This window comes from Chrysemys picta, chromosome 10 (genome assembly GCF_011386835.1).
Source record: "Chrysemys picta bellii isolate R12L10 chromosome 10, ASM1138683v2, whole genome shotgun sequence".
In the NCBI taxonomy this organism is placed as follows: Eukaryota; Metazoa; Chordata; order Testudines; family Emydidae; genus Chrysemys; species Chrysemys picta.
The window spans coordinates 54,695,089-54,714,018 of record NC_088800.1 but is presented as its reverse complement, the minus strand read 5'-3'; the positions used below and the strand labels follow the sequence as shown (position 1 = coordinate 54,714,018).

At 42.9% G+C, this 18,930-nt stretch overlaps 1 protein-coding gene across 11 annotated transcripts in view; it reads right to left on the bottom strand.

Moving 5' to 3' along the window:
- The window catches only part of CREBBP (CREB binding protein), a 180,609-nt gene that overhangs the window by 69,745 nt on the left and 91,934 nt on the right, over window positions 1-18,930 (bottom strand). For all 11 annotated transcript variants that reach the window (XM_042854095.2, XM_042854098.2, XM_005306180.5 and 8 more), the window contains exons 4-9: window positions 15,385-15,634; window positions 14,649-14,762; window positions 5,739-5,981; window positions 4,899-4,995; window positions 4,129-4,275; window positions 3,343-3,460 (exon numbers count right to left, since the gene is read on the bottom strand). In XM_042854095.2, coding sequence (XP_042710029.1) covers window positions 3,343-3,460; window positions 4,129-4,275; window positions 4,899-4,995; window positions 5,739-5,981; window positions 14,649-14,762; window positions 15,385-15,634 — 969 coding nt within the window. The remainder of the gene's footprint in view (window positions 1-3,342; window positions 3,461-4,128; window positions 4,276-4,898; window positions 4,996-5,738; window positions 5,982-14,648; window positions 14,763-15,384; window positions 15,635-18,930) is intronic.

Below are 18,930 nucleotides of genomic sequence, written 5' to 3'. Positions count from 1 at the left end.
GACCCATCACATTATTCTACTTCTGTTGTCAGAGTGGAATTGATGGCCCTCAGAGGAGAAAGGTAAAAATCCACAAGAAGGACTATACAGACTCCCTTTTAATTTTTTTTTTTTCATACTGGAATTAAATTCAGCAGATGAATTCCCCAATGGGACCTCTTGTAAGAATGCTTGGACCACCACCTGAAAAAAAGTGCCTCTGAGTCAACATCTGGCCCAAAGGTTGGGAAGAGATGAGTGGATTTCTGTCTTATTGACAGAGTGTAGAGACCAAGAGATCTGAGCTTTGCCTGGGAATCCTTCATCTTCTGTCTCTATACTAAAAGACATCAGGATTCTCAAATGGAAAGTCTTCCATTTGGGTCTGACCAGTGGCTCTTTAACTAAGAAGAGCATCAGAACCCTGCCATTGCACTGATCTGGCAGAAGCATTAGATGGATGTCCAGTATGTGTTTGGACACCATCTGCCACAAGACTTGCACTGCATCTTGTCAGTGACTAGGATGTGGGCAGCCGTGCCTAGTGGTTAGAGCATGAGTCAGTAGTCAGGAATTGGAGCCCGAAGTCTCAGGCCAGGCACCAGAACTAAGGGTCAGAGCCCATCAGACGTCTGAGTAGAGTGTACCTGGAGCGAGACAAGGCTGGGAACAAGCAGGCACAAGAGCTATTGAAGCTGTGGGCAAATGCTTTGAGCAGCCAGTGCCCTTCTGCTGCTGGTGGTCTTAAAAAGCACGTCTGTTGATGCCTTTGGCTAACTGGGCTGTTTGGCCAATCAGGTAGCTCAAGTGGGACGCAGTGGCACCTAAACTGGCTGGTAACAGGTAACCAGGCTAGCTGCAGGTCATCTGTCCTGACACTTCTACACTTCAGGGAGCTGATCCAAGAAGTGCATTTTTTCATCCCAGATAGGGAGCCCATATTTTGCTATTACTGCCTGGAAGCTCGCAATCCTCATCTGGAGTGTGGTTGAGGAACAGCAGCAGCAGCAGCAACAACAACAACAACGTGGGTCATGTCCCAGGAGAACCAGCTGCTTAGCATCTTTCTCCTTAGGCATCGGCTTAGGGACCCCAGTCTGGTAAGATTTCTCATTGATGGTTGCCATTGCTGGACACATTTATATGGCTTTGGCAGGCTTGAATAAGTGGCTTTCACCCCATGCCCAACATTGAAAACAGATGCTCAGTACCTCAGTCGACCAGACTTTGAGTTCCCCCATCTCTAGTAGTTTGAGGCAACTATCCAGATTTTTATAGGTTCAGAGAAAGTGAGGAAGACTGAGCACCAGTCCTTGTTACGACCTTCTTCCAAGCAACACAGATAAGTATTGGTAACTGATATCACAGCATCTTATGAAGCACACAGATTAAAGCTAGTTTTTTTAGTCACCTCAGCCATGATGGTGGTTGAGTCAATGCTCCCTCAGAAATCCTAACAAGGCTGCAAACAGGGGAAGGGTAAGCAGCCTAACAGGGCTAGGATCCAGCAGAACAATGTCTTCAATGGCATGGACAGAGAAAATTTAAAAGTGTTCTTTAAAATTACTAAAAAGAACAGGAGTACTTGTGTCACCTTAGAGACTAACAAATTTATTAGAGCATAAGCTTTCGTGGGCTACAGCCCACTTCTTCGGATGCATAGAATGGAACATATATTGAGGAGATATATATACACACATACAGAGAGCATGAATAGGTGGGAGTTGTCTTAATTGGCCTCTCAGAGTTGGTAAGACAACTCCCACCTGTTCATGCTCTCTGTATGTGTGTATATATATCTCCTCAATATATGTTCCATTCTATGCATCCGAAGAAGTGGGCTGTAGCCCACGAAAGCTTATGCTCCAATAAATTTGTTAGTCTCTAAGGTGACACAAGTACTCCTGTTCTTTTTGCGGATACAGACTAACACGGCTGCTACTCTGAAACCTTTAAAATGACTATTTACAAATAAGAGAGGTCAAAACGAAAGGGAAAAGGAAGGACAAAGCCAGCCAGGGAACCAGCAAGGATGCTGGGCTGTGTACTCCAAGCCCAGTGCACTTTCAAGCAGTCCCAAGAAACTGAAGTGCAGTTGGGCCGACCCCCAAAAATTAAAGTAAGGGGAGTGGTCCCAGCACACATGGCTTGTGGAAGCTTCTGAACTAGTTTGCTAGAGGGAGACATCCAAAGAGCGAGGATCCATTTCCACAATTCTTGAAAGAGAATACTGGAACATTTTAGCACTACTTTGAGATATACAGGAAGTTCCTATGCACTTACATTTATTTAGAGCACTGGTTCTCAATCTTTTTGGGTTCAGAACCCATTTGTAAATGTTTATGGCCTGTCACAACCTAGTAAATAGTCTGGGAATGGAGGCCCTGGGGCAGAACCAGTAACTGGACATTTTAAAGCCTGGGGCAAGTAAGCATAGCTGTGCCCCCTACCACAGGGGGAACATGGTGGTGGTTGCACCCCGTACAACCCAGAGAGGCTCGGTGGCTCACTGAGATGAGTCAGGGGGAGGAGGTAGTACTTCTTCCCCAAGCCCTGCCATATAGGGCTGGCCTAAGTCACCCCAGGTCTTTGCTGTCCCACTCACCTCACCCTTGTTATGACCATGCCCTGGGGTAGTTTCAGTCAGATCCTGCCCTCTGGGGGGGTTGAGTCCTGCCCAGAACTCACCCCATAAAGTGGCAGCTCCTGCTGCTCCTATGCTGTGGAGCTGGCTGGGCTTGGCTCTCCGCTTCGGGTGTTGCAACCTCTGGGGTTGCAGCGCTGCTCGGGTGTGGCTCTGCCCCCGACTGGACCTAACTTATGTGAATGGAGTTGTCACCTGGCTCATGGGGTTGCAGTGCCACTCATTCAAATTTGGCCTACCTGGACCCCCATCATCATGATGGCTGGGCCAAACCTGAGTGGTGCTGGGACCCCAGAGGTTGCAAAGCCTGGCACAGGGAAGCGAGTACAGCCAACCCTGTGGGATAGGAGCCACAGGAACTGTCACGTGACCCCCAGAAACATTCTGGCAACCTAATTTTGGGTCTCCACCCATAGGTTAAGAAACCCTGATTTAGAGGGCCTGTTTCCTCTCTGCAGATAGGAAGAGTCTCCCAATAGTGACCTAGTTTGGTGGATGAATGGGGTATGATAATTGGGACTGCAAAAACCACCTAAGCAGTTGAGTTTGTTACCTTGTTTTATAGCAGAAAACCTAATATACATTGAAAGCATTGGGAGATTTTCTGCCGTGTAGTGAAATGAAAAGAAAGGTTTTTAGCAGGTTTCATTGTACATGTCAGATTTAAAATATGAACAATTCACTCAAGTGTAGTGAATGCCTGCAATGAGGTAACATACCCTACTGTTAGCAGATTCATACATATCCCCTTCCACTTTCCTGGCATAAGCCACCAAATTCTCCATGCGGCGATCCTTCAGTGCTGCTGGGTCAGGAGTGGGAAAGATGGCTTGGACGCTACAGGGGAAAAAACAAAATCCGTCTCTTTAAATGTACATTTAGAATTCTTTACAATCGTTAAACTTTGTATACACATAACATACATTAACACTATTTAAGAGAGAGAACCATTGTCCAACCACTCCCCTACAATTATTTAAGTGAATTTAGTAATGGTGAAATGCGTTTAGTCTGTCAATGCAAGTGAATGAAGTCCTTTATTTACAAAACAGATACAGCAAGGGCAGAGGCAATGGATGTTTGCTAGCACTGTCCTCAGAACCTAAAACCTGAGCTGGAGAGATAATAGGGTTAAGAAGGTAACTCAATCTCTAAGGGCCATCTGCTGAGATTTCCTGCAGGGCACCCATCAGTGCAAACTGTGATGCTGGTTTTTATGGTGTATACATTTCCCCAACAAGAACTGAACCAAGACCACAAAATCATGTAGGCCTTCAACTATCAGGTGCTCACTTTTCAGTTGCTATAATAATCCCATTACCAATCTCTTGAGCCATTGGTTGGATACATCAAACTTCATTAATTAGAGATATTTCAATTAGTAACATCAAAATCCACTCATGTGGTTCCCACAATTTCCCAACTCAGACACTTCCATACAGCAAGTCACTAATCAAGGAATGTAAATATTTAGGAAAAAGTCTCCCATCATGGTAAATACTTACAGTTTATGGACTAAGTGATTGCGTAGGTCTTGAGTGACATGTTCATGCCATGCTTTCCTTACCCCCGTACTGGAAGGAGGTGCAGCTGTTGGCAACGAGCTGAGGTTTCCAACATTGCCAGAATTTGTGCCATCATTCATTAGTGGACTGAAAAGGAAGACAAACAAGGGAATGTTATAGTGTGGAACAAAACTGCCCATTTCATATATGAAATAGATTTATTTTTAAAACAATTTTCTTCACTGACAGTTTCAGTTACAAAGATTTTAAAATGAAACTGTGAAGCCATCGAACTGCAATATAAAAAGCAATGAAATCATGGAATTTGAGGGCAGAAAAGGAAACTGCTACCACTCCAGAGGTTTCATTGATGCTACTTGCCATTGTCAAGAGGCTCATTAATTTAATTCTTTTAAAACTGCTTAGGTGTTGTGAGATATTGGAACAAAGATGAAAGGACAGGCAATCTATGAGATACAGAATCACGGCTGTTAAGTATACGGAACAAGTACACAAAAGAATAAAATATTCTACTTTTGGAAATGCATTTTCAAGTCAAAAGTTTGAAGAAAAATTGTGGTGGGAGGTGTGCAGGTTTGAAATGGCAATGGGGGTGGGATAGCGTGTGGCCAAAGAGCAGCATTCATTGTTACAACAGAAGATACAATGGCAATAAAATCATATTACACAATGCATATTCTTCATTTAAAAACTTACTCTCCATGCAAACAAATCTTTAACTTAGCAAGAATATAAAACGTGTGCATTACTTCGTTGTCCCCAGGGATGTTGGAAGAGCAGTTTCTGAGATTAGACTAGCTTGCTGGTCTGTTATCCCTCCTGCAGAAAGGTTCATCTGGTTAGCTCCTTTGGGAAAAAATGAAACAAAACTGGTATAGAAGGTTGCTTAGGTTTACTTCAGAGTTTTGATAATAAATGTCACATAAATGGCATTTTGAACTTGGTTAAGAAATGAGAAATAAACATTTTTTTTGTTATATCGGGTAAACACGTGTCCATGAACATCTAATTCTTATGGCGTTTCCTGAAATAAACTACTCATCGACGGAAATTAGAAATACTATAATTTTTAGCACACCTGTTTTCATTATAAAAACTGACAGTTAAAATTCTAACGTCATGAGATCTGAGATGAGCTTACATAACCACAAGAGAGAACATAAAAGAGTGCTGACAATTTATCCATCATATTCACTCAGTCTATCCAGTATCTGCTGAAGCGGAACAATCTTAATATGAGTGATTTACATGCTTTATTAAACAAGATAAAATCCATAAGGAATTATGCCTAAATACAAACAGCACTATGAGCAATAACAAAATCGGTGATATGTTTAACTGCTAATCATACTTTTCTGAAAGTAGCTATCATTAGCTATATCTGGCATAAACTGAACCTCCTACTTTTCTAACAGATTGAACGAAAGTATGCTTAAAGATAAAACTTTGTTTCATTACTCAATCTAAACAAAAAAAGTCATTATCTATATGCAATCATATCAGTATGCCTGAACTTTCCTCATTTTCTGGATTAGGCTGCAATTAAGTTTATTACAGAACACATTTCTACTGCTATTTTCTTCACCCACCTAATGGATTTATGGTCCTCATTTGCTGGTGAGCTTGAGGCTGTGCTGGTTGTTGGCCTTGTACCTGTGGCTGCAACTGTGTCTGTGGCTGGTTGCCATATGGCAGTCCAAGAGCAGCATAGGCTCGCTGCATGGAGCTGGGGTCAATCGGATTAGGATTACTTAATGAAGGAGTAGTCTGTTGGCCTGTTCCAACAGAGCCAATAGAATTCTGGATTCCACCAGCTGGAGACCCTAGAAGGGCTAAAAAATAAAAATAAAAAATAAAAAAAATAAGAAAGGGAAGTGGAGTGGGGGGATTAAGGAGGTAAGAGAAAAAAGTCAAAATGAGATTGATACGGCAATAGAAGATATCTTTCATGCAAGTAAATGAAACATGCATATTATAGATATATTTCATTTTAGTTTAAATAAACTTGGGCTTTCCTATCATCTGAAGAGCCAAACTAGAGAAACACAAGCTTCAATCCTACACAATATGAGCCCCTCTTGCCTTGAAGTACTGATTTTAGGTTCAAGACCAAACCAGCTGCCTAATGCATGTGCAGTCAAAGGAGAGGAGAGAGAAACTTCAAGCAGAAAAGCATATTAGAATTCTTAAAAATAAATAAATAAATCTACTGGCCCATTTCTTGGGTTAGAACCAATGTAAAGATGTCAACTGTGCTATAAATCTGATAAATCTGGGCAACCTAGTTTCTAGGTGTATCTGACAGAGTTCTTCACTTTCCTTTCAAATGGATTCTTAAGGGAGACACCGGATTTGAGGGCAAGCTGTGAAGAAATGGTTTGGCCCATTTTCAGTTGAAAGTCACAGATCTTATAGAAGGAGAATTCCAGCTTGTACAGCTTCCTGAATGACCTTGGGATTGTTGTAGAAGCATGTAGGTCAGCACAATCATCTTGACTATCTTTAGGATAGAAAGCTGAACTGGAAGGGAGCCATCTCCGGAGGAGGAATATCCGTAAATTCGAATTAACGCTGATAAAACCGAATTAAAGTCGTAGTGTAGACCAGGCCTCACTCTCCATTACGGTAAGTTTGAGTGCCTCAGTCATGTGGGAAACTGGGTAAGCCCACTCCTCTAGAGAGGGGCATTTGGGTGACTTAGATCTGGAGGATCTTCTTCCAGCCCTCCTGTGTCCAGTTTCCCTTCACCCTCTGGAGAGGCCTGTCTGGCCACCCTTTTTTTTTTTTTTTTGGTGGTGATGGGGGGGAACTCTTCCATAGGCCTTTCCTTACTACTTCCCCAAAAGGCCTGTCACCTGGCATTACCCATTTTCTCCACCTGGAGAGGCAAGCAAATGGTCACAGGTGGGGTTGAGTCCAGCTCCCTTTAAAGGGCCCAGCTACCAAGTGGCATCAGTTTTCTGAAGGCCTGCCTCAAAAATTCAACACAGAATCTTAGGCAGCATCTGGAAGAGGAGTCAATCCCTTCATGTTCACAGTTCTGAGCTTCTGGGAATGGGATTGTGAGGTTGACAGGATATGTGAAGATGCCTCATCTTCAGCACTGGGGGCTGTGAAGCATAAATCAGATCAAGGTGTGCCAGAGTGTCTTTAGGATCAGAACACACTTCCAGATGCAGACTCAGCTGAGTGCGACCAGGATCTCAGACTGGATTCTGCTGGCATTTCTGCTCCGAAGACAGATACTCACATGGCCTCCTCTAAGAAGCTTAGTCTGAGTCAACTCTCCTGGATGTAACAAAGCTGAGTAGAAATGGATTTATGAATTGAGCACCGATCTGAAAGGTGCCCGTCTCTTAAACCAAAGAGACATCCTGTGTGGTTCTCCATGACAGGATGTTAAACTCTCATATGAGGGGCACTGTTTGAAGCCTATTGTCTTAGTTTCTGCAACTACACAGGAGCACCCACATCAGTGCTGAGGAAACTAAATTTTCTTTAGGCTCCATTGAAACACCCAACAGAGGAAAACTCTAACACTGTTTTTAACAACAATTAACTATTTTACTGAAAAAGCAAAGCTTTCCCAAGGGGAGGGATAGCTCAGTGGTTTGAGCATTGGCCTGCTAAACCCAGGGTTGTGAGTTCAATCCTTGAGGGGGCCACTTAGGGATCTGGGGCAAAATCAGTACTTGGTCGTGCTAGTGAATGCAGGGGGCTGGACTCGATGACCTTTCAAGGTCCCTTCCAGTTCTAGGAGATGGGATATCTCCATTAATTAATTAATTAATTTTTAAGAGGACTAACGGTGAAGCAATGGACATCATTTCTAGATGCTGCTAATGATGGTCAAGAAGAAGAGAGTGGTGGTTGGGGTTATGCCCCTTCATATGCCCTGAGGTAGTGGGACACTAGCATATAGGCAGCATGCATGCAATTTCGAAGGACAGTGTACTTCAAAAGTTCCAAGCTTATGTGCATATTTACCAAAGCCGATAAAACTTGAAGCAACAGTGTTTTTTTCATTTAAAAAAAAAAATATTTCCAACCTATGTCCATTACACTTGCTCGCAGTCCAAGTCTCCTCCTAGCTCCCAGTCCCAGTCTTCGTCTTCAAGCAGGCAGATCCAGCCTCCCACCACCTACCTAGCTTCCAGATCCATAGTCCTTGCCAAACCAGTCCCATTCTCCACTCCCAGCTCTTAGTCCCAGCTTTGCTGCCCAAGCAATCCCAGACTACTCCTCACTCCTCCACTCCAGCCTCCCCACCAACTTTCGGTCACAGTTTCTCTCCCCGAACTCCGGTCCCAGACTCCTTGTCTTATCCTTCTCTCCCTCACCCTCCCTTTTGTCCCCTTTGCAGTTGAATCACGCAATTTCCTCCTCAGACATGCTGCTTATGTGTTAGCATGGGATCACAGAGTACAGGAAATACAGATTCTCTGCTTTCAGTTCTGGTGCCCGTCCCCACCCTGGCCCAGAGAAACTGGGAGCATTAATTATAGGGTAAGTATTCTTGTCCCCATAGCCCTTGGCTGGAGCATGCGCAGTCGCTGTATGAGGATGGCACATGTGAATGCCAATCACATGTAGGAGCTGTGAGGGGATGAAGAGTGTTCAGTTGCTCTGTAGGGATGGCATATGCGAGGTTGGGCAGCACTAGGAATAGTGAGAGGCTCATGTAGGCTTAGTGAGTACAGAATCTTCAAAGACTTAACTGCTAAAAATCAAAGACGTCTCTGCTGAGACTGTGTGAATTGCAATTTTTCATAGGTTCGTAAACTAGTCCAAATTTGCATAAATTTTCAAGGGACAGAAGTAGTCATCTCTTTGACATCCCCTTGCCAAATTAAGTCACTACCTCAAAGCATGGGGGCACCAGACGTGTCCAAAAGGTCAAGATTTATTTATTAATATGGGCACAGCAATGCATTTTCCCCTAGCCTCATTCTTGGAAATTCCTTAACCATTTTATCTGAAATTTTCCAACAGGGTCTTATAAGAGGAAGTGTCATACAACCTTAATATAGGTGGTGTTACCTCTAATAATAAAAATAAGTACCGTATATACTCTATCATAAGCCGGTTCGTTTATAAGCCGACGACCCCCGCCCCAAGATGGATAAGTAAAAATGGAAAAATTTTATAACCCATTCATAAGCCGACCCTATAATTCAGGGGTCAGCAAACTTTGGCTCCCGAGCCATCAGGATAAGCCGCTGGTGGGCCAAGATGGTTTGTTTACCTCGAGCATCCACAGGCAAGGAGGTAAACCTAAGTAAACAAAGTGTCCAGGTGCGCCAGCTGCTTACAGCAACTAGTGGGGACATTTTTTTTGGGGGGGGGGGGGGGGAGGGCAGAGAAGCTGGGAGTCAGGAGAGTAACCCCTGTGACCACCCTCCACATTACCCCACCCCTCGCCTGGGACCCCCACACTCTCCCCATCCCATCCCTTCCCACCTTATCTGGGGAAGGCCAGAGGAGCATGACTCTGGCCTGGCTGGAGCTGCTCCAGCAGGCTGGGCAGCGTGGCCGCAGCCTGCTCCAGCGGGCCAGACTGGGTGGCGCAGCCGCAGCCTGCTCCAGCGGGCCAGACTGGGTGGCGCAGCCGCAGCATGCTCCGGCGGGCCGGACGGTGTGGCCACAGCCTGCTCTTGGGGGCGGGGCCGAGCGGCACGGCTGCAGCCTGCCAGCCCCGCAGCTGCTTTGGAGACCGGGGGGAGAGCAGCGTGGCCAGAAGTGGAGAGACTCTGGCCCCGCCTCTTCCCTTCTGGCTCTGCTGCCTCTCCTTGCTCCCACTGTTGGGGGGAGCGGCTGTGTCCCACCTCTCCCTCTCTATAACCGTTCATAAGCTGACCCCCTTCTCTGGTGCTTCCCTTTTTTTACACTAAAACAATTCGGCTTATGAACGAGTACATAGGATACTTAAGATTACATTTTATATCAAGGATATAGTTGAGATCAGATACATACATTCCTTGTAGAAAATCCAAACACGCAGACTTAAGTAAGATACCCTAAAAAGATATAGCTTAACACCATTCATTTGATAAGCATGTGAGGCACTGGATTCTTGACGTAATGCAGAGGGTTCCAGAAATGAAAAGGTTTACACATGCACAGGTGTAAAGATTTTAGAAAATTTGCTACAGTGAATCTTGAAGATCTTGGCAATTGGGATTGGAGGCTAGGTAGAGGCATTTGTCCCAGGAGTGAGAAAGGTTAATGAAATGGAGGAGTGTCTGGCTGGAACATGAGTTACTGCAGGGTATAAGAAGATTTCAGAAGCTTGGGGATCAGCAAGTGTGAGGTGGTTGTTACAGGGAGGGGGTATCCACCAGATCTTCCTACGTTTTGTGCTCTTTCCCCCTGAAGCTGCCCCTTCCCTATCTTTAAAAGATAGTTCTGAGGACCAACATGCATCTGTGCTGTATTTGTATATAGCACCTCTGCTTCAGAATGACCCTCTAGAACTCAAAGGGAGTTTGAAGTGTTCCAGATACCAGTGAGGTGTGACTGATCCAGCATGCTCCAAAATTTGGAAAGCATTAAAAACATTGGGAAGCACAGACTCAACAATTCAGAAGGTGGAGCCACATAAAAGCCCAGCACAGATGCAACAGGGATTCAAAGTGCAAATTTTAAGACAGACAATGGAACAGGGCTACAGATTCTAGTGCTCTGATGGATCACCAGATGGCTATCCTGAAACATTATCCTGTTTGCATCACAACTTGATAGAGAAGTAAATGTTACTGCTCTTTCCATTCCTTTCTTTTTCAGTTTTTTCCATCATTTTCTGCCATGGACATTTTTAACAATTACAGGAGATATGACAAGTAATCACATCTAAAAGCAAGCATAATTTAATTTGGGATGTTGTGAATCAGCACACCAATGTTTGTTTACATCCTTGTGTATCATGTTGCTAATGTGCCAATTTTCAGTTGCACCCCATTAATTTAACTGAATTTTAATATTACATTAAGAGGGCCTAAAGCGTGAGACAGGTGCGCCTTTGTGTTCTAAATCTAAATAAATAAAATGTAAATATTCAAACACTTAATTTTTTTAGCTTAGTACAAGCCATGAGAAGTCATGCATATCACTTAGACATGCATTTCAGATTGAAGAATTTTGCACATCAGTGCACTGCTAGACAGTAAAGTGCTAATGGTGAGTAGTGCTGAATTACGAACAAATTGAGGAAAAGGAGGTGGGATTTGAGATTTGCATTGCCTTCTCCTTCCAAGAAAAGATGGCAAATTCTGCAGTTACCCTCCATCTTTCTGTTGCATCCAAGCCAAAACATCTTACTCAGAGATCTAATAACGAAGACTGCTTTTTACATAAAATTTATTTTAATTCAAGTCTTTTACTGGTTTGATAAATCACACAAGTGACAAAACAATGAATGTATGAACAATGCACAGCCAAGTGTTCTGCAGTGACTTAAATTAGAAGATCACCATGATAACACCTGCATTATGACTGCTAGAAATTCTGTAGTTAGTAACTTGAGAGCAAATGCTCTGAATGGATTTCTCACCGGAATTGATCAGATATTAAAGCTGCTATTTTTTTAAGATTAAAACTACCAGCAAATGTCTCAAAAATCAGTTATTGCAGAAATGAATCACTAGCAATTGACCATGCCTAAAAGAAAGGGAGACCAGGGAGGTGATTGGTAAAACAAGTAACAGTCAGCATAAAAGGGCTAATTATATTCCTCAAAATGCGTTAATTTATATTATCTATTCATAAGAATGGCCTAACTGGGTCAGACCAATCATCCATCTGGCCCACTAACCAGTCTTCCAACAGTGGCCAATACCAGGTGCTTCAGAGGGAATGAACAGAACAGGCAATTATTGAGTGATCAACTGCCTGTAATCCACTCCGAACTTCTGGCAGTCAGAGGCTAGGGACACCCAGAACACAGTTTTGCATCCATGACCATCTTGGCTAATAGCCATTGATCGGTCTATCCTCCTTGAACTTATCTAGCTCTTTTTGAACCATGTTATTATTTTGGCCTTCACAACATCCCCTGGCAACAAGTTCCACAGGTTGACTATGCATTGTGTGAAGAAGTACTTCCTTTTGTTTGTTTTAAACCTGCTGCCTATTCATTTCATTGGGTGACCCCTGCTTCTTGTGTTATATGAAGAGGTAAATAACACGTCCTTATTCACTTTCTCCACATCATTCATAATTTTATAGACCTCTATCACATCCCCCCTTAATAGTCTATTTTCAAAGCTGAATAGTCCCAGTCTTTTTAACCTCTCCAGCTGTTCCAATCCCGTAATCATTTTTGTTGTCCTTCTCTGTATCTTTTCCCAATTCTAATATATCTTTGAGATGAGGTGACCAGAACTTTATGCAATATTCAAGATGTGGGCATACCATGGATTTATATAGTGATAATATGATATTTTCTGTCTTATTATCTATCCCTTTCCTAATGGTTCCTAATATTCTGCTAGCTTGTTTGACTGCTGCTGCACATTGAGCAGATATGTTATTCACAATGACTCCAAGATCTTTTTCTTGAGTATATTACATTGTCCAATGGGCATTATTTTGCATTTTTCAATATTGCCCAGTCACCCAGTTGTGTGAGATCCCTTTGTAAGTCTTTGCAGTCTGCTGTGGACTTAACTATCTTGAGTAATTTATCATCTGCAAACTTTGCCACCTCACTGTTCACCTCTTTTTCCAGATCATTTATGAATATGTTGAACAGCACTGGCTCCAGTACAGATTCCTGAGGGACACCACTACTAAAAACTGACTATTTATTCCTACCCTTTGCATCCTATCTTTTAACCAGTTATGATCCACGAGAGGACCTTCCCTGTTATCCCATGTCTGCTTACTTTGCTTAAGAGCCTAAGAGTCTAAGTACGCTATAAACACTGAATCACCCTTGTCCACAGGTTTGTTGACCCCTTCAAAGAATTCTAATAGATTTGTGAGGCATGATTTCCCATAACAAAAAACATGTTGACTCTTTCCCAACAAATTGTGTTAATCTTTGTGTCTGATCATTCCGTTCTTTACTATAGTTTCAACCAATTTGCCTGGTACTGAAGTTAGGCTTACCAGCACATAATTGCCAGGATTGCCTCTGGAGCCTTTTAAAAAAATTGGTGACACATTAGCTATCCTCCAGTCATCTGATACCAGAGGCTGATTTAAGTGATAGGTTACATACCACATTTGTTTAGTTCTGCAATTTCATATTTGAGCTCCTTTAGAACTCTTGGGTGAATGCCATCTATCCTGGTGACTTATTACTGTTTAATTTATCAATTTGGTCCAAATTTATCAATATGTTCCAAATCTGAGTAACTTGCACAGGAATTTTTCAACCTAAGCTAACCTAAACAAAAGAGAATGGTAGAATCACTTTTTTGGTAGCTTCTTTCCAGTCTTAACTCCCTTTGCCTTCGGTGAAACTCTTCCATCTCTCTCTTACATGGCTTATTAGCTTGCCACACTTTCCTTGTGGTCTCAGCGCCTAAACCAGAACTAAGTAGAACTCTTTCAAAACACAACTACTCAAATTTGCAGTTCATCCCTGACCCTCAGTTATTTCCCACCACCTCCCTCGATGACTTGAGACTTTTTTTTTATCTCCTTTTCAAATTTACTTTTGCTTGATATCATTTAACAGACTGTAGCATGCACACTGGCACACTGTTAGAGCTTCTATCTCAGTTTATTTTAATCCTGCCCAGCAATCCTTTAAAACCCACCAATATAATTTCAACAGTTATCTGCTTCGAGGACAAAACAACACAAAAGACCAGAAGTTAAAAAATAAATATTACCCAACTGTAATATTAAGCTATTATGGTGGAGTTCACAAGAAGGCTTACTAGAATTTCAGCCATTCATTCAGTTTCTTTAGGGTTAAATATACAGTTCAATGCAGTTTTACTTCTTAGGATTAATCGCTGGGACACATGCATGAGATCTTCCTCTCCACAAACCTGTTTCCATTTATGCAAATTTGTTTGTCCTACATTGATCAATGGCACCCTTGGCTAAGGACCAGACTTGAAATTATTTCTGATATTATGAAAGATAGAAAAGAATCTTACATCTTCTCAAGTGCCATCTGTGTGCAGATAATGTACTGCACAATTTATGGGAATAATAAACTAGACTCACTAATAATTTGACTGACCTACCTTAATACAAAATGACAGCTAGAAATTATCCTGTCTTGGCAAAATGGATGTTGTCTTTCTGGACTGGGAATTTCCCTGTGTCATGAATCAGATATTAAAAGTAATAACTTGAATAGAATGATCAAAAAGGGAACTGCCCAAATGTATTTTTATAACAGAATACCATATACAGCAAATGAGTTTATCAAACCACTATAACTCAAAGTCCTTCATAGTACGGTATATTTGATTCAGTTTGTTTTACCTATATCATTCTAATGTTTGTACAGTAGCTGATAAGTAGAAATGATCACTTACGTTGTTGGTTTCTTTTGTCACTGGCATTTTTCAAAGGGAGACACACAGGACAATCATGCCGAGTACAATTCTTCCAGTGAGAGATGATTTGTCGTGAAGATGCACAATGAGCAACTATCAAAAGAGTGAAGCAATAAACTAAGGTTAAATCTGGTTTTATGGCTCTGAATAAACGAATTCCATTTCCAATACCCTCATTTTCTTTACTAAATAGTGCTACAAACACCAAAATCCCAAATACAACTACACAAAATGTCAGGACTTGAACAAATAATGAACACCTCTTTCTCCGGAGAGTACATTAATGAAGATGCTGCTCTGAAACCCCAAAAACTAGTTCAGCTGCTCTGACATGAAGGAAACTAGTTCAACAACAATCTAATGGCTTCCACATGCTAAGCTAGTAGAGATCAGGTATGCTGCAGATGTGACATCCTTGATCTGTGACTGGAGAAGTGAAACATGCTACTCTTTCAGGAGTAAAATAGTATTAACAGTGACCTTGAAAGATTAAATATTTTACTCTTTCTGCTAAGAACAACTGTATGATGGCAGTAACAAGTGGCAAAACTGGAAGGGGAAAAAAGCAAAAAGGTGTAGCAGCTATTTAAAGAAAGGAACTTTTATGCCAGGGGAAAAAGTCACTGTCAGCTGGCAAAAACAGTAGAGAAAAAACCCACTGGAGAGTAGTAAAGAACTCTTATATTGATCTTCTGAAAGAAAAATTTGCTCTTACCTTGACAGGCTTTCCCAGCTTGACAATGTGTCATGTGATTGAGGACATTCTTCATGGTTCGACAGTGTGGGAGAGCACAGGCTCGCACCTCTCCATTTGCTTGCTCTCGTCTCTGACATTTGTGGGCATGAAGCAGTAGAACCAGTTGCTGCTGTATCAGTTTGCGTTTCTCAGGATCTGCTGTTGGTCCAGCTGCCATTGCTTGTGTTGGTACAATGCCCACCTGCTGTACCTGGGTTTGCATCTGTGACTAGGAGAAAATATTTTGTTTTCATGTGTTATCAAGTACATTTCACATACATGTAACTGAGAACAGCATTAATGTGTAAGATAAAACAGGTGACACTTGATTTCAATGAGCGAAGAGTGTGCTCAGCACTTGGAAACAAGACAGTCATTTAAGAGTCTAAATATAGATTTAGTCACCCATTTTCAAAAGTCAGATTATTCTTATCTTGATAACACATTTAGCCAACCTGGAAAAGGCTGCTGCTGTTAGATTCTTTATAGTGAAAAGTATTTCTGCCTCTACTGTTAAAATTTTGATGCCTTCATCCTCAGCAGGGACAGCACTCTGAATCTACTCTCAAACTGACAACTTTAGTATCTAATGGCATTACACACGTACAGGAGGCCATGTGGCCAAAGAAAGTGACAGATCCACACTGTTGCTCAAGGTCTGTGAGTGTCTTATCAAAGTGTCCATGGCATGGAATCTGTCTGCAAGGAGATAGGAACTTGTGGCAGTTGAATCCAGGGTCACCACTATAAACTCTATGAGTTACGTGGGAGTCAGAATAGACTTTTCCATGTATACCCAGATTCCAAGGATGCCGGGAAGTAGAGCAAGGATAAGGTTGCCGACTGAACTTCCGACTGGCATCTGCCTGTTTGAAGCCAGTGGTCCAAGTGCAAGAAGATGGTGTAGCCATTTTATCTCATGTGTGCTACTAACATTAAGATGACAACATTTGTGAAGACCCTGGATGCTGTTACCAGCCTGAACTGTAGTACTTTGAACTGGCAGCATTCCTGTCCTACTAGAAACCTCAGGAATCCTTTGAGGGATGGGTCAGTGGGTTCATTTGACAGTAATCATTTTTCATGTCAAGAGCTGCAACCCATGTGTCCTTTTCCAAGGAGAGAATTATTGATGCCAGCATAACCATGCAGAATTTTAGTTGAGAATAAAAATGATCTCAAGAATGGGCCTCAATCCTCCCTTTTACTTGGGAACTATGAAATAGAGTAAAACTCTTTCCCTTGATGCTGATATGGCACTTCCTCTATGGCACCTCATTCAAGGGAAAATTCCATCTCCTGCTGAAGGGTCTCATCATGAGACTGCTCCCTGAAGAGACGGGAAAGGTGTTTTTGGAGGAGGTGGGTAAACAAACTTGATTGTATAGCCAAACTGGATGGTATCTAGGACCCACAGGTCCATTGTTATAGCCCTCCAGTTGAGGGCAACATATGCTACACAGCCACCAAAATGCACTACAGAAACAGGTGGGAATGGCCTCAAGGTTGCAATGCTCAAGCATCCCATCAAAAATAGCTTTTAGCAGCTGGATGAGGTTGGGTGGCTATCACCAAGGTGGACAGTTCGGCATACCTTGTCATCTGCACTCTGATGCTTGTGTGGTGGTTCATATTCTTATTGGTGATAGAAAGGCTGTGAAAGGAATCTTTGCTTATACACCTGTTTATGATGATGCTTCTTTGGGGCTCATGAATGCCCAGGAAGAGGAGTGCTGTTCTGGAGTCTTTTAGTGAGACAAAGGCTTGTCTATTTTCTTGCTGAAAAGACCAGCTTCATGAAAAGGCAAGTCCTCAATGGTGTTCTGAATCTCCCTAGGCAACCCCAAAGAGTGAAATCACAACACACTACATTACTACTGTGGTACCAGATGCGTCCACAGCTAAAATCTTATTGCAAGGTGCATAGAGGCTACCTTCCTTAACAAGGGTTTGGAATTGGGCCCTGTCCTCCTGGGGGAGTTTGTCTTTGAACTCCAGGAACTTCAAGTAATTAGCAAAATATGACTTTATAAACAGGGACTGGTAGTTAGAGATTCTGAGAACTGAATGCTAGTGGATGTGAATACCCTCCTCCTCAGACGATCCAGGTGTTTCACTCCCTTGTCCACAGGGATGGCTTTAGGGTGTTGCTACCTGGATTAATCTGTGGCTGCTTGTAATACTAGGGAGTTGGGGGCAGGGAAGGTGAACAAGAATACTTCCCCTTTTGCAGGCATGAAAGTAGTATTTCTCAGCCCTTTTAAGGGTAGAGGTACATTACAAGTGTATGCTATACCACTCTATAATTGCCTAAGAGGAGAGGGATGTGACACTCTGTTAGAGTGCACAGATCCAAGCTGTAATGCATAAAGATTCCAAGGACTCCAATAGGGCCTGTATGAAGGGTTGAACACTGGTTTGGTGTGGGGGAAGGCACGAGGTACCCATGATCCCTTGGAGAGTAATCCTACTTGCATGGAGGATGGGTCCAGGAAACTCTCAAAGCCCTGTCTGGATTAACCTCTCTGGGAGATGGTAGTTTGTCCTGGACATCGGATTCAGCTGACAAGAAGGCTGGATCTATCTCCATCAGAGGTACTACTGGTGCCGGTGGAAGCAAACTCTGGCTCATGGATGGAGAAGGGGAATAAATCATTCTTTCTGAAATGGTATCCTCTTCTGGCATTAAAATGTTCCTCTGAAGTACCAGGCCCAAAACCAGTGGAGATTGTGGGTCTGGAAGGTTGAAGATATTCTCTGGAGTAGCATATGTCTCAGTATGTCCTGGAGCACAAAGGGTCCCAGTTATTGGTTCTGCTGGATACAGTGCCGCAATAGACTTAGTGGTTGGCAGAGTCTACCTTTGGAAAAAGAGTCCTGTCTGTAGCTCTTGGTCCATACCAGAGGACGTTGGCGGCTTGCGAGAGGCCACGGTCGTCAATGCTGTCAACAGTGGTGGCAGTTCCACTGGAGCCTTGCTCCTGCATGCATTCCCTTCATGGTCACGAGGGCTTAGGGAGACTGAAGTCCTTGGGACCCGCATGTGAAGACTCACCTGACTTGGAAGGGCTCGGAAAGGGATCCTCTCTCTTGGAAACAGACTTAGAGGAGAATTTGTTTTTATATTTGTCAGAATACCCCTTTACTCTTATGAGAATCCCGAGATAATGGGTAGATTTATCTGATCCGGCCTCTGCTCCAGAACTCATGCTTGGAGGTACCCTGCTTGAGGACTGTAGCGGTTGTATAGGGGCATCTCCTGGCATGGATCTGACTGGCGTCTCATGGCTTTCTCCATGAGGTACCTCCTCAGTCAGAGCTCTCGTCCCCCTCAGGTCTGGGGTGGGAAGTAAAGCAGTAAAGGCAGTACTGGTGGTAGTTGCTGACTGAGAAGGAGCAAGAACACAAGACAGTTTTTAAATCATGTGATTCTGGGCACAGTCCTACTCTCAAAAGGTAAGAGAGAGAGGGTCCCTGGGGTGGGGAAAAACAAAGCTACACTAACGATAAGAATACTATAAAAAC